The 12,899-nt window shown below is 35.6% G+C and overlaps 1 protein-coding gene across 1 annotated transcript in view; it reads right to left on the bottom strand.

The window, feature by feature from the left end:
* Positions 1-12,899, bottom strand: part of SYNE1 (spectrin repeat containing nuclear envelope protein 1) — a 291,013-nt gene that overhangs the window by 239,927 nt on the left and 38,187 nt on the right. Inside the window, exon 2 of the mRNA XM_029962721.1 lies at positions 5,834-5,895. Coding sequence (XP_029818581.1) covers positions 5,834-5,895 — 62 coding nt within the window. The remainder of the gene's footprint in view (positions 1-5,833; positions 5,896-12,899) is intronic.

Genomic DNA, 12,899 nt, shown 5'->3' on the forward strand with positions numbered 1-12,899 from the left:
ATTTTCCTCACCTTGTATGTTATCATTTCCCATCTGAAGTTTGGAGCAGCTTTGGTTTTATCAGTATTACCACATGACAAAACACTGAAGAATTATGTGCTAAAATAATTCAGTCATAAAGACAAGAGGATTATAGCAGCTGCCACCCTAATTCAACAAGATGTGAAAGCCTAAAAAAAAAATCTCACCACCTATCTAACTGCTCCAGTAGTGGGGGGCACTTTTTGTTGCTGGAAGGTTGCATAATTACAAGCACTGCCACTGTTTTAGCAGCACACACCATATACCTTACAGCCAATAAAACAGTAACAGAAAGTAGATACAACACCTGTGCCACAAGATCTCTTGTATGAAACTCCTCTAAGAGGGAAAATTAGTTAATTATACAGATTGCCAAAAACATTCTCTGTAATACACTTTATAATATAATGTTTTTTACTGCCCTGAATGTGTTAACACCAAATTACAAGGAGGTAAGACACCCATTGTGTTTCATAAATCACTTGTTTGGATTTTTTAATACTCGGGGCACATAGCATAGAGTTTATCTTATTATTATGATTCCAGTCACTCTCAGAAGTATGGAATGAGTTATATTTTCAGTGGCATATATAAAAGAACAGATTCCTCTTTTACATAAGTATAGATACCAATCTTACTTCTCATGCTGATACAATTCAGAAAGATATACATACACTAGCTGATACTGAGAAGTTCATACAAGTTATTTATTGTATATGTACGATTGCACAGGCTTAAGGTACTTAACTGTTTTTCTAGCTGATCCTCCACTGAGATCAATACATTATCTTCTGCTGGAATGGGGAAATACCTACTGCTTGAATCCATAAATGTCAAATGAAGTGAAAGGAGAAAATGAAGCTGTACACTGCTTATATATTAGCCTCCAGAGAAGAAAGGTTTTGATGGTTTTTTTTTAAACTGTACACAGTTAGCATCTATTGAATACTTTTTAGTCCAGATACTTACCAGTTGCCTTAATGCACTGTCAAAATACTAACTGTAAATATGTAAAAGCAGGGAAAGAAAACTAACTTAAAATTTTGTAATTTTGTAATTAAAAAAAAATTTAAAAATAGCAAAAAATTGTAATTTTAAAATGTACTCCAGATTTTGCCTTTTTGCACGTAAATGTATAGCCCTAGAAATGCCGTCAACTGATATGATCCTAATACATTGAATTTTGAATGTTGGAAAGCCTGTGCAAAGAATTTAATTAAGTCATTTTTCAACCAGGAAAAAAGAACATTTAAAAAGTATATGAAGTAACCTTTCAAAATCCTGTAATACTAAAGAAAAGTTGTCAGTTATAAAATTCTTGAACAAAATTCTTCAGCATAACTCAGAATATACTTCAGTGAACAATCAGACATTAAGTTTACAACTTCTCAGGTCCACATTATGATTTCAGTTGCCTCAGTATTTGATTTTGGTTTTTTGCAAGTTTCTTCAAGAAAGCAAAATAGCAAAATAAGAGTAATGATCTGTTACATACTGCATTGCACAAATTCTATTAAACACTCATTTATTGCAGCATACGCAATCCCAGTAGTGTGCAATGATACTTAGGAACAGGCATGTCACAAAGAGGGAGGCACTCAGTACCAGTAAATTCATGTGATCTGTAGGAGGAATATGAATTAATTGAGAATGAATCTTAAAGGTTATTGAACCTGGTTTTCACCATATTAAATATTTATTTAAGTAACTGTATTTAAAACTGATCATAAATGAGAACTGAGGAGGAAATGTTTTGCTTAAACTTCTTGCTTACAACTTGTCTAATTTGTTACAACTTGTCTAATTTGCTGTAGTCTTCAGGAAATACTCTGAATGACTTAAAGGACTGAGCATTGGTACATATAAAAAATATTTAACTGACAAGCCTCAAAAAAAGAGATTTGTAATAGACCTGAAATCTCTAGAAATTCCTCCTCTGGCACACTAATAAAAGTTCTGTAAAATCCAAACTTCACATATTGAACCAACGTACGTTTCCTAAGCTTCTCTCTTTTATTCCAACACTTTTTCTTGAATTTATTTTCTCATTTGCATCTTTGCTACAGGAATTTTTTCCTTACACCCTGTACCTAACTTCTCTAATCAATAAATTCTACTACACAAATAGCAGTATCAACATCATAATGAATGCCGATGCAAACATTGAAAATTATTTTTGCTACATTAATTTTCAAATAATGATTCAAAAACCGCTGAAGAAATGTATGAAAACCTATCCACGTGCTCAGACAGGAACAAATCTATGTAACTACTGAATTTGTCCCTGTAGGGAAATATATGTGAGAACAGCATGGAGAACATGAAATTTCCATTACTCTGTAATAGCTGGCCCACTTCTCCACCACAATTTAATTCCTAAATCCGTAAGCATATAGGTTTTCATACTCCTTGCTGTTAGTGACTATTTTTATTACTGAAGTTAGAGAGACTTGGTCTCTAAGTTTTACATGATTAATTTCATCACACAAATAAATTTAGCATTCACTGTTTAACATTAGAGGTTACATGCAAAACTAGTTGAAAACACACAGTAACTGTTGAAGCAGAAAAACTACCAGTCAAATTTTACTCATCATGCAGTCAAGATGGACATCAGCTTATTTTCTTTTCTGTGTCAGTGACTCAGATACTGGGAGCCTCTGTTTTCACGTTTGAAAAGGGCAAAAAGGATTAGCATCACTTAGTTAATTTATGAAAACTGATGAAGTTCTTGCAAGACCAAGTTACATTGTAAGAACAAACTAACACAATTGACAGCACTATGTGTGAGAGCCATAAGTCTTGATATACCCATTTCTTTTTCCCTCCTTTCTTTTCTATAAAAGATATAATTTTGCAAATTTAAATGCCTCAATGTAAGTTTTAGCTCTCAGGTTTAATTCAGTATTATATAAACATTGCCTAAGTATAACCAAAAATGTTCACCCATTCTTATTTTTATTTTTATTTTATATCCATCCTCTGCTTTTGTTTATGTGTGCATCCTCTCAATGAACACACACAAAATTAATAGTAATTTCTTTCAGTAAGTATTGCTGTTCACTCTGTTTAGTGACTTTACAACAATACTTTGGTGAGTACAAACACTTAAGTTATCCCTACACCTGGGAACAAAATGTTATTTGATTGGGTTAAACCAATTTACAGTCTGTGTTCCAAAGCTTTGAAACTACTGTTCCCCCAAACTTTCACCAAAGATGAAAAAGACAATAAAAGGCACATGCTTCTGCTGTTTCAGAAAGTGACATGTTTTTCATCTTCTTTACTCATCTAATCCACTGCCTAAAAGATTGGCATAGGTAATGAAACAAAAAATATTTAAGTAACTGCTGGTTTGAATGCATGTTACGTCTCCTTTTGAAATATTTGGCGTGAATTTGTTTTGTATTTTAAACTAAGACTTTGAAAAGATGCTTTAAAATATAATCAGAAGCGTACTCAAATTACATCTATGCTTTGAGGGCTGAGACTGAGAGGAGGGAGGACAGTTCTACAACCGTAGAGAAATATTAATAAATAATATGCAATTAGAAAACTTCTCGTCCTGTTACACATGCATATCTCATTTATCATTAGTAGAACTGCATAGATGCACAAAAATTAAAGAGGATGGCCAGAAGATAGAACATGTTCATTTCATAGATTGTGTCCCGAATTCTGCAAGTGGCTGGCAGGGAAGAGAGATGATTTCCAATTGATGACTCTCACCAGATTAGTACTCACAATCACAGAACAGATACAGTTGGGGTTAGGGAGACACAGCAGAGGGACAGATGCAGCCTAGTGCTAACAGCTCACCCAAAATAAACCTGCACTACGCTACCTGCTAGTTATCATAATTACAGCTCTTTCCTCTGTGTTCATCCCCTATGGGTGAGGGCACAGCTTGCACTAAGGCTGTTTTATTTCCATCTTTCTTTAAGTTGTCCTGTAACTAGCTTATGCCAAGTCCTTTACCTGTCTTCTGATTGTGTAAAAAATATACCTTTGAAATAGGAATTTTAAAAAGGTAGCATTCTATTCTAAGAGCAAAAGAGAATAAAAAATTCATACCTTCCTCCTATTGCCTTTCATAAAATTCAATTCATAGAATCATAAAACCACATAGGTTGGAAAATAGCTTTAAAATTAAGTCCAACCATTAACATAACACTGCCATGCCCACCACTGAACCAACCCCCCAAGGGCCACATCTACATGTCTTTTAAATACCTCCAGGGATGGTGACTCAACCACTTCCATAGGCAGCCAGTTCCAGTGCTTGACAACTCTTTCGGTGAAGAAATTTCACTGGTAGTCTTATTGCATTTCTGCTCATTCTTATTTATTTGTATCCATATTCTCAAACCCATTCTTAACTTTATAGTTAAATAGCTCAAAAAAAATAGTTTTAATCTACTTGATACACTTGGTTATTGAATTAGTTTCTGTTTCAATTACAGCATGATTTTTTAGAACAAAAACATACATTAAGATTTTAAAGACAAGCAGGGAAGAATCTTTTACTCATGGCAAACCCTGATAAAGAATCACACCCTGCTTTATATTCCCAAGCTATGAATTGTCGTTGGTTGCACCTAACACAATCAAATCAGTTCTGCATTTCCATTTCTTTCAAATCATTACTCTTCACAACGTCAAAAACCTTTTAAATCTCCCTTTTAAATGCTTTCTCCTTTTTAAATCCTCCTTTGCTCTACTCAACCAACACAGTGTAAGGATGACAACTCTACCTTAGTAGAGTTTCCTTTCATTTGCTGTCTCTAAATCTGTCTTTCAAATTGTTACAGTAAACCCCATCAATCTTTTATTAGAAAACATTGATTTCTCCTGGTTTTGAGGTTTCATGCACTACTTTTTTCCAAAAATATTCAAATTCATTCATGATGGAACATTTCTCCAGATAGCATGGTGTTGAGTTACAGACACTTTAACTATAGTTTTTAGTTTTTTCTTATTTCCTCCTATTACTTTTTCCATTAATAATTTTACTAGATTGTCAAAAATGGCAATGAAAGAAACCCAAAGTTTTCTAAGAGTAGCCAAGAAATGGAGAGCCAACTTGAAATGAAATTACTATTAATTTTAAATGTATATACTGAGTCAAATTCAGCACACTTGCTGTGGATCAACAGTGAAAAACAAAGACAAAATTCAAATCGCCTTTCCCCAGGCTCAACTGTACTCCTTCACTCGCAGCTCCTCTACCTGACAGTAGTGCAGGATGTTCTCTGCTGTAAGTGTGAGCCCAGCACTTCACAGTGTTCCTTGCTAGACACCATACACAGAGATGCTCCATATTTTATTGGGTCAAAGATGAGAGCAGGATGCAGTCAATACCGCCTAAAAGTGGGTCTCCTTCCAGGATTTTTCCTTATCACATTTCAAATGCTTCCAGACAATGGAGATGTTACAGATTTCCAGTTTCTTTTGAAGCAATCGAAACTAAAAGAACATTTTACAAAAATTGAATAGCCTAAATATTGAATTTTTGGGTTACAAGCCAGAATATGAGTGCAAGGGAGGTCCTGGTCACTTCACAGATCCACCAGTACTTCCTACAGCTGTGACTGACTCAGAAAACATATTTCCACACTTTCAAAAAACATGACTAATTGATAACTATCATGCTGAGATTCATCCTCAGTCTTGTACAGATGATGGGGGTTCCTTTTTAAGTTTACGAAATGCTGCTCACACAAATCTGACATATTCTATACTCCAGGTCCACTATAGGTATAGATAAAAAGGTTTGATTATTAAAAAAATAAATTCGAAAGCCATGCATTACCTTAGCCAGATGAGTATTGATCCATTTCGTGAAAGTCCTTTTCTGGACTGACTCTTGCTCATCTGAAAATAAAAGGAAATCAGTTTGATTAGACATCACTGGATACTTTCAGATTTACTGAAGCATAATATTCCCACTATATATTCTTGAGACAGTCAATTTTGCCTGTAACAAATACTTCATATTATTACAATAATGCTCTGATACTTGATTATTTGAAGAGTTTCATGTCAATGTTCAAGTCTTAAAAAGCCTAAGATCAGTTAGACATGATTTCAAATTTGAATGCCAAAACAAATTTGACTTCTAAGTCCATTCTATACTTACCCAAGGTGTGAACACCTAGAACTTCCCTGTACTTTTTAACTAGAATCCATGACTCTGACAGTCAAGTTGCTTTTATGTTGAAAGTCAGCTAGGGCCTTAGAAAAAAATACTCTTAGCACGTATATTTGAAAATGTTTAGAATGTTGAATTAAAGATTTTAAATTGCATTATCAAACTTATTTGTCCTCTGGGAGATCCTGCCAGGAAGGAGCCACTAGCTAATTCAGGCAGTTTCTATATGCTACTTACTACTTCCTTTACTCCTTTCTTGAAGCAATTGCCTGATTTATAGTGAATTTCACTGACTGTCACATAGCCCCTGAGGGACAGCTGCCAGATGCATAAACAAAAATAGTTCCTGAATGAGCTCCTCCAACTTCAGCAGCAAGGGTCATAGCTGGGGAGGGAAGAGAATCACAGCACTATAATCCACCCACAAAGTCCTGTCCCTTCTTTGTGGGTAATCAGTTTTGAGACATGGAATAATTTCACAACAGAGGCACTCAAGTATTTATATGGATAATTTTTTTTCCAAAATAGAAGGGAGTATCTATTTCATGGAAAAACAAATCATGTTATTACTATCACCAGTTCTGAATGAGTACCTTCTTTCCCAACAGAAAATCCAAATAAATTTTCATTCTTCATGGCTAGGCTTCGCAAACGAAGATTTGGGAAGGGCACTAGAGTTGCTTTTAAATATTCACTTTTTATAACAACACGCGCTTATCCCAAAACCAACAGATGCAATATCTAATTTTAGTTACTGCATTTGCTAGTGACTCGTGCAGCACTGCATAGCATTTTCCAGATTCACACTCATGCAATGCTGCTTCACAATGAGGTTACATAAAGATACAAATCACCAAACAAAATTCTTAGGCCAAAATATTATCTTCAGTGGAATAATGATGGCTGCCTGACCATATATGAGCCCCCCAAAAAGTGTCTGTGCATTACAACTCAAGGATATTTTCTTTACATTTAAATGCTATCTCACATATAAGAAATACCAGAGGAAAAAAAGATACATACACTCTCCAGCATCTATTGCCAGATTAGCACACTTCATGCCTAAGAAAATAAGTTTGCATTCTTTATTTTCCTTCGATATCATTGGGCAAGCTGTCTTATATAATTTTTAAACATTCATTACATTCTTAGGATCTACTTGTTGCACTCACAGGCAATTTATGAAAAATATCACACAAAATACTGCATCGTGCTTCATTCAACACTGACTGTTTTTGGCAGGGGGGTGTCTTGACTTTGTATGTGACAATTGTTTCTACATTGTGGCAAACAGACTTCTCGCTGTATGGTCTCTAACCATGAAGATGCTTTCCTTATGATATAAAGTAAATGTGAGCTATGCTCTGCATTTACATATATAGGTAGCCACATTAATTTCCATGGAAGTACTTGCACACTTCTACTGGGTTGTGTGTGAGGAGGTGTAGGGATAGAGATCAAGCACACACAGAATCAGTCCAGCTCTGCTTTCATTCACACATCTGTAATTTAAAATTCCCCAGTAACCATGATATGATGATGGCATGCCAAAATAAATGTACTGGGCCTTTAGAAGTCAAACTTCTCATCAAAGAAATGAGTGAAAACGATACCCCAATTTGTAGTTCCAGTGCATGTTGGTGATTTACAAAGCACCCTTCTGACAACAACTGGAAATCAGAGAACAAGCTTCCAGCTTCTGAAGAGACAGATCAGCAGAAGACATACCTCGTTTCAGTCATATCAACAAACAGCAGAAATAGCCTTTCAAAATAATCTGTTTCAAGGTAATTTATGTGAGCAATATATTCTTTATGAGCACAACTGCAACTACTAACAATGAAGTTTCCTTGGGTTTAGTATCTTTTTTTTATAGGCTTAAAAAGGAACAGATTTTATCACTGTAAAATCTATGTCTGAACATAACACAAGTAGTGCATTGATTTTAAAAATTCCATTGTAAATACACTTTTTACAAATTCACCTGGAAACAAGTATGTTCTTTTCATTGACCTGATGTAAATTCTCTGCAGAGATACTGTTTATCTATACCCACAAGACATGTGTGTCATACAATTGCTTATGCTCCCCCCACTTGCAAGGACTGTCAGCTCCGTATTCGCACCACTTACCCTGCAGGTACTGAAGGAACTCAGGAAGCACGTTTAAAGATGTAACATTTCTGCCAACAGCACCTTTATAGCGAAACATAAGCACTGCTGCTGCTGCTCTGCTGCTGCTGCTGTTGTGGCTGCTAACCCTGTGTCATGTGCAGCGTTTCTTTAGAATATAGCCAGAAGTAATTTTTCAAGAAGGATCCAATTTCTTTCCTTCACTGGAAATGCAGGCCTCTTACACAAATCCCTCCACTGTCTCTTATCAGAGAATTCACATGAAGCCAAACCTTAAAAACATCTTTATATATTCTTGCAGAAATGCAACAGCCAGACAAGGCTAGCTGTATTAGAAGTAGCAGTTCTGCTGATCTCACTGCCATCATCCTTCTCCACTGTTTTCCTGTGGAAAGATTATATTATCTGAGCACCAGCCAATCCGCTAGCAGAAATCTCTGATGTCAAGAGCTTGAATAATTCATCCAATGACTGGGACAACGCAACTACAGTGCTGATATCCTAAAGCAGAAAGGCTGTAAAAACTGATGCAGCCTTCTCACCAGTGCTTTTGTAACAATATAATGCTCAGGAACCATAAAAGTAGCTGAATGGCATAACCCTTCTCTAGGTTGTCATATACATAAAAGAAAACAGGTTTTAAAAACAACCACTTAGGTTCATCACTGCATACTCTATTGAGACACAGATGTCCTTCGGCTTTGCACCTGAAAGAGTAAAGTAGAAGAAATAGCAAGCAATGAATCTCAACAGGTATGTAGGCCACTCAGCTTTTAATAATATATTTGAACTCTTTCAAATATATAATAAGATATATATGTAAGGATCCACAGATTTTCTGGAGTGCACCTAGATCAGCCTGAAAAATACTCAAATTTCTGATAATATGCAGTATTTTCAATTTCATTAAATCAGAGCACCAGAGCATTTAACAGATTTTTTTTTCCTCTGCTAAAATGAAGGTAGATATGAAACACCATGTGTGGAGATTCATGTGTTATGTACAGAGTAGTACACGCTACTGAAATGAGAATAAAAAAGGCCCACTTCTATTATGCCATTACTGTAAATTTACTGTTATACAGGTCAAATTCAAATTTCAGTTTCTGTAAAACATGATGACTCTGCAAATATCATTTTGCATGTGAAAAATGTTGCAAGAAAGTTTCATATTATTTAACCAAATGTCTGTCTGTCTGGAAATATCTTCATATTATTACAAACATTTTCTCTACTAAAGCATCAGCAATAGACTGCATTTCTAACTGATTACGAAAAAAAACCATAAATGTAATTGGATATATTTACTATAAAACATTTAGAACAAATTATTTTGATCAATGAACAAAACTAGCCACATATCTTCAGACAGTTACGAATATGCTGATGGAATATGCAGCATGCATACATTTTAAAATGCCTAGTATCATGTTGATAGGTGTGTACTGTGCAGTAGCAGATGGCACATCAAGCATCTCTTGCCTTAGGTGCTTGGGGATAGGATGGTGGGAAGGCAGCTGCAGTGCAGGACGGCAAACACAGAGTTCTGCTGCAAGATAACACAAGGAGGAGGCTCATACACAGAGTGAGAGTCACGACAGAGCTCGGTTCACACAAGTCTAATAAAAGCATCTTGATTGATTCTCAGTGACCAAATATTGTGGAGATTTTTTTTGTTTTTTGCTTTAGTAAAATTCAGTTGAAGTTCCTCACAGTTCCTCATTTTAAGGATCCTTTTTTTGTTTTCTTTGGCTTTGAGAGGTCTGCCTTTAAAACACCAGAGCTTTTTGTTTCATTTTGTCTTCCAGGTTTTTGATGCCTTTAGGAATACACTAAACCAACCTGGAAGTGCAGAAAAGTGTGCCAAAACAGACGCACCAGCATATACCACTGCTCAATCTAGAGGTAACCTCAGTACAGTCATTTGGGAGACAAAGGTTTTATGTCATTTGGAGGAGTGGAAACAGAGAAAACCCACACACATACATTTATTGCAAGCACATACTGGTGGAATAGTTACAGGAAACTGAAGTGTGGAGAAGCAGGCTCACAGTTGCAGAAGTGCTGTCTGCTGTGTCATGTGCTGCTGGACAGCAATTGGCACGCTGCTGAGGACTTTCTGCTTTTACTGTCTAACTGAAATGTATTTACAAAATATGCATTTTGATTTTACACATTTCTTATCAATTTCCTTTACTTCTAAGAGAGAGAAAGTGTCTGTCCACCCACTAGTTAAAAATATATAAAGAATGATTGAATTTATCACGCAAAGAAAGCTGCATTTAAAAATATCTGGTTAGAATGAAGAACAAACTGAATAAATCAATGTGTCTTCTTTTGTTCTCCATCAATTTATCGCAAGCATGATCAGCAATCAGTCTCTCTGGAAGCACTTGCTGTGGACTGTGCAAGCAGTTTAAATTTTTGAAATCTGGAAAACCAAAAATCTAGCCAGCACCAGAGAGTGTGTGCTTTAATTTAGGCTGTTTGATCCACCTCACAGCAGCAGTTAGACTGTCACAAGATACATTTATCCTGTGGGGCTTGGGAGACTTCCAGTCCTTAAATCCAAAGTAATGCCCTGTTGTGCCCATATTCTCATGTGCAAATGTTCCTGCTTCATCCAGACACACACTATCCCCCACTTTCCTGTGCTCTGGTTTTCACAGAAAGGAACAGAGCATGAACAGAGCACAGTGATCTTGATCCTTAGAAGCCAGGACATGGTCAGATGCAACCATGCTGTCCGTAACTGCACTTTGATCAGAAGGCTTCCCTTAGTGTTTAAAGAAATGAATGAGAACAATATGATTTCTACAGTGGGTTGGAAGATATGCCTAAAATGTAATTTTTTTGACTTTGTGCCTCTTTCCTGTGCCCAATCTTTGCAGCATGCTTGCTCCTATTTTTCTGTTTTGAGTGACTAAAAAAATCAAACTGAAATTAAATTGTTATGCACTGTATTTTGCCTCAGTAGGCTGCATTTTGTTCTTCTCCACATGTATAAGCAGAATGTATTCAGAACTAATCAATGAACATATATATGCATTTTATGTTTACTGTGTATCTTCTTGTGCTGCCGCCCTATTATTCTCATCATCTCCACTAACTGCTGTCTTGATCTCCATGCGATGTAAATATATTACTCATCGATTACTCACTTTCATAGTATCTGCACTCAACTGAATACAGTCAGAAATGAAAACAACACCTGTTAGAAAACCATTACAGGCTTCATTTTTAAAAGCAGCACCCTGAAGAAGATATTAACTAAAATCAGGATACTCAACATTCGAGTTGATCATGTGCAATGGCTTCAGCACCACATTTGCTGCTCTGCAGGTGTCTGTTAATTCACCAGTTTGGCAAGGGTGACAGTGAACTTAAATGTTCACACACATATCTTTTCCTGCACGAATACCTCAGGCGAAAACTACATGATGTAACTGATCAGGCTCAACTTTGCAATTTTCCTTATAATTGCTTATTTTCCTTAATTTTATACTTTAAGAGATGATTTGGATGTTGACAAATCAGATAGAAATCTAGAAAATCCAGTAAATTTCATTAACAATTATTCTACATTGCACTCATATTTCAATCTATGCTAATAAATAGGCACATCAGTTGAAGAATGATTTTTTTCATAAAGACTTAAACAGTTAAAGACACTGATGAAAAATCATTATCTTGTCTATAAAACCTACCTACTACAGTAGCATCTGCAATGACATAATAAAAAAATATCCTAAACAATTTTTTGGGGTTTTTTACAGTTCATTGCAGTCCTGCCGCTAACATCATGTTGCCATTTACACATTTTGCAGCCATTCTTTCGGTTGACATGAAAACCTTGTGTATAATAACCTTTGTGTGTTACTGGTCCATTCCCTTAGAGCTTTTATAAAGTAAGACTGAAAAAAAACATGCTCTATTGAAAAGAAATCTGATTTTTACCAGAAGACTTAAAGAAAAGTGGTACTTACATCAAATCATTTAAAGATCTTTAACAATGTTGAAATCTATCTAGATCAGCACCAGTATGTATACAAGTATCTTTGTTAATTAGGGCTTTAAGCAGTCATTCCACTGGTAAAAAGGGTACTTAACAAACAGTTATAAACAAATACCTATGAGATCAGATTGAAGGCAGCAGATCTTTGAAAATGGAAAGCATAGGTTCTGATTCCAGCTTTTATCCACTGTATGGCACTTACATGAACTCCTAAAATAATGGATAGTCTTGCTCTACTGAAACCAACCTTGTCAGGTAGGCAAATTACTGTAACAGTCGTCGCCGATTTGCAGCAGATTTGCTAACATTATATGACATTAATAGGACTGTTCACAACATTATGCACTACAACCTGGAGAGACTTTGTGCAAAAATGTCAGAATTTAATTTGAATTTGAATGTTTAATGTTTCTCTTTCATAAGGCACAGAAATGTAAATGCACTGCACCAAATGCACCACATGGAGCAAATTTCTACTATCAGTAGTAAGATTACTATTCTTCTATACCTACAATAAGTTTAATAGCTTAAAAGCAGTGGAAAAATTGACTTGGACACGAAAAAGCTCAGAATGTACTGA

This window comes from Manacus vitellinus, unplaced genomic scaffold (assembly GCF_001715985.3).
Source record: "Manacus vitellinus isolate BGI_N305 unplaced genomic scaffold, ASM171598v3 scaffold_4_pilon, whole genome shotgun sequence".
NCBI lineage: Eukaryota > Metazoa > Chordata > Aves > Passeriformes > Pipridae > Manacus > Manacus vitellinus.